At 37.3% G+C, this 3,277-nt stretch overlaps 1 protein-coding gene across 1 annotated transcript; it reads left to right on the plus strand.

Moving 5' to 3' along the window:
• The first annotated feature begins 222 nt into the window (after positions 1-222).
• LOC120143704 lies at positions 223-2,678 on the plus strand. Its single transcript, XM_039157955.1, has 2 exons — positions 223-980; positions 2,264-2,678. Exons 1-2 carry the CDS (start codon positions 693-695, stop codon positions 2,369-2,371), a joined length of 396 nt encoding a protein of 131 aa, XP_039013886.1. The 5' UTR covers positions 223-692; the 3' UTR covers positions 2,372-2,678.
• Positions 2,679-3,277: the final 599 nt, after the last annotated feature.

A 3,277-nucleotide genomic window follows, 5' to 3' on the forward strand; every position in this document is an offset into this window, starting at 1 on the left:
TGTTATCGAATGTCATAGATGTTTTAGATATTATGCCTTTATTTTAATTGTCAAAATTAATTAAATCTACCAAATTATCGTTTTTGAAAAATATTTGAATTTCCGATTGAAGGATGGTGAGTACTGGGGCCATGAAATCAATATATGGATTATGGAGTTATCCATGTTTATAGAAATACACGTATTCCCAGTCAGATCGACTGGATTTGAGCCAAAAAGTAAAACACCCAATTTGATTCTAAAAAGCTGAGATCTTTTTGTAAATTCTAAGATTACAATTGCGAAAACCTGAATCTCAGAATTCATTGTGCCATTACATGTCACACAAGGCTCTGGACTCGCGCCACTCAATAGGCTCCTGCACTTTCCACCTCCATTCATAGAGACCTTTCCACCTCGACTCCTCCTTCGATCTCCCGAAACGCTCCTCCACTAGTGGTTTCCTTTCCAAGCGTCCTTGCCTTTCCGATCGCACCACTTCTTTCTCCATCGACCTCTCAAAACTAACCATCATCGACGACAACAACCCAATCGGAGCCAACCCCAAGCGAAGCAGCTTCAAGCTGTTCGCAAGAAAACGCCGCCGCCGCGGGTCGAGTCGGTTCAGATCGATCTGAACTTCGACCCGCGGGACTCGAAGGTGTTGTTCCGTGGGGGCGTCGGCGGCTTACGGGACGTGCTCTGATTTTCCGATGACAATTGGGACGGACTCGAGTGGGGAGCTTTTTGGGAATGTTGGGGACGCGAATTGGGCCTCGGATGTTAGCGAGGCCCGGAATCCCAGAAGAGAAAGAGGGGATAATGGGAGTGGAGAGGAGTTTAGGCGGCGGCACAACTTGGGAGCGTTGATGCTCAAGGGAATGAATCTGGATATGGTAGTGAGCATGGGTATCGTGGGGATGGAGAGTTTGGGTATGGGGATGAGGTTGATGAGGAAGAAGAGGACACTCCCTTGTTGTTTTGGGGAGATCACTTTGGAGGTATTGCTAATTCTTCTTGTTTTTCAATAACTTTGATGCTTATATTTTATTTCTTTATATATTTCTTATCGGGCGGGCAGAAATTTATGTATTTTTGGTCCGAACTTAGAAGTTATATTAAAAATTTAGTGGGAAAGAGTTATCAAATTTTTATGTTGATCGGTGTGAACTTGGAAGTTATATTAAAAATTTAAGGTTAAAGAGTTATCAAATTTTGGAGTTGCGAAATTAGATAATCAATAAAAGCTATAAAGAAAAAAAATTTAAATATAAGGTAATTTGAAATTTCTAGGCGGTGTGATTCTGGTATTTTTTTTTTTGTTTGTTAATGTTTTCTGTGTAGTGTGAATGATCAAAAGCAAATGATTCATACAAGTGATACTTACGCATGCTAAATTGAGAATGCATACCGATTTAACAAATTTGACCGAAAATGGTAAATTTTGCTCTTCCTTACTTGATTCATGAACTGAAGACAGGATTTTTAGTAAGATGAAAAGATACTATTAAATAAGTTTTGAGTTGTAAAATGCGTAGGAGAAGCATTTTGGTCCATTATGAAAGATGGTTAATTTAGGTTCCACATGACAATAATTTACAGCTGGGATAATATAGGTTTCTTTGTTCTTATGTCAGAGAAAGTTATCATGCAACTTGGTAGCATTGTAGTCTGCCTCAAGGCAATTTGAGTATCAGATCAGATATCCAACCATGTGTGAACTTCATCAACTTTGAGTTTTGGTCTTGTAACCTTGTTAAAGAGGAAAGTGGTGACTTGAGTGGCAATGCAGCAAGGATATACTATTGATGCATTTTTTTGGGATACATTTTCTATTATGCTCTTAATCCCCTAAGTAATACTCTCCTGAGGAGATTACGGGCCCAAGTTCAGTCAACCTGCAATTTCCTGGAGTCTTCAGCAGCAACAGTGTCAACTGAGCTAGTACTTTGTCTGCTGTTGACTTAAAAGTTACTTTCACACATTTAGTGATTGTTAGACTCAATGAACCTCTTTAAATTTCATAGGCAATATAACCTCTCATAAATCATAAAATTTTCCTTTTGGTATTTTTTTAGTTTATAATTTGCATTCTGGATGTGTTACACTGCAGGATCTATGTTTTTCATGTCTTGATTAAGTTTATATCATTGTGGTTCACAAGTTCTCTGTGAACCGACTAATTGCTTATGAAATTACTGTTTTGCCTTAATGTCTCCCTTAGCTTTACCTTTTTGTTTGCATGTTGTTTCATGAACTGACTGCATCATTTTCCTTGCACCAGATGCATATTCTAAAATGGAGATTGTCGGGGAGAACACGTTCTCTGATCAGAAAGTCCATCACAAATGCCGTGGCAAAAAGAATGATTATAGAACGGTTGATTCCCTGAGGTAAATTAATTTAATCCAGTTATTGAATAATGGCATACTCCCTTATACCACCTTGATCATAGTTTATACCTCCTGGAAGGATTTGTTAGCTTCTAGATTGCTACATGAGAGTAATTGTAATGCATCAATAACCTTAGAAACCTTGAGCTGTCGAAGAAGAGTGGCGATATTGTTCCGGGTCTTTGCATAGATGCTTTTATAGATTAAGCTTTAGAGAATTTGAATATTCACTAACATTGTACTTTGTATCATGTTTGTGGTGAGAAAGTAATCTGAAATGTACTAATGCAAAACCAATTTTGGTTCTCAACTTGCGTTAATGTTCCTTTTCTGAAAGTTTCCAGTTACTCATATTCCTTGATTGGAGAATCAAATTCATTGAAATCTACAGGCAGTGAAGTGAACATTGTTTTTTTTGTATTTAACACACAGGTTGTAACGGTTATCAAATTTGAGGGGTTTTGGAGAGGAAAAATGAATTGTGGTTGGTATTTGGAATGGAGGGTCATTGTCCATTCATTGCACCACCACCCACCAATCTATATTTCAGCACTTAGAGAGTACTTTTCTTACATCCATCTTCTGGTCCGTTGATAAAATGGAGTATTAAATTAAGTTCATTCCCATTAATGTTTGCAATATCTTTGGCTGATTACTCCAAGTTGATTGAAAGCAAGGTTATTAGCACCGCTATGACTTAGAACTAGTAAACCTCGGTGGAAAATTCCAGGGTAATAAAACGATTTTGTTAACTGCTGCTTTTAAATATACTTTCTATCTAATATATTAAAGATTATGAATAAAACTATGCATTATTATCTTTTTAAGGTAAAAAAAATATTTTAACAGAAGGGGTCGTTCGTTGAATGAGGAGGTTGTTGTATCAGATCAGTAATTCAGTACAT

Source organism: Hibiscus syriacus, unplaced genomic scaffold, assembly GCF_006381635.1.
Source record: "Hibiscus syriacus cultivar Baekdansim isolate YM2019G1 unplaced genomic scaffold, ASM638163v2 tig00110863_pilon, whole genome shotgun sequence".
Taxonomy (NCBI): domain Eukaryota; kingdom Viridiplantae; phylum Streptophyta; class Magnoliopsida; order Malvales; family Malvaceae; genus Hibiscus; species Hibiscus syriacus.

Coding starts and splice junctions, on each gene's coding strand:
- LOC120143704 (XM_039157955.1), top strand. CDS start 693: ATGACAATTGGGACGGACTCGAGTGGGGAGCTTTTTGGGAATGTTGGG. Junction 981..2,263: donor TTGGGGAGATCACTTTGGAG/GTATTGCTAATT, acceptor TCCTTGCACCAG/ATGCATATTCTAAAATGGAG.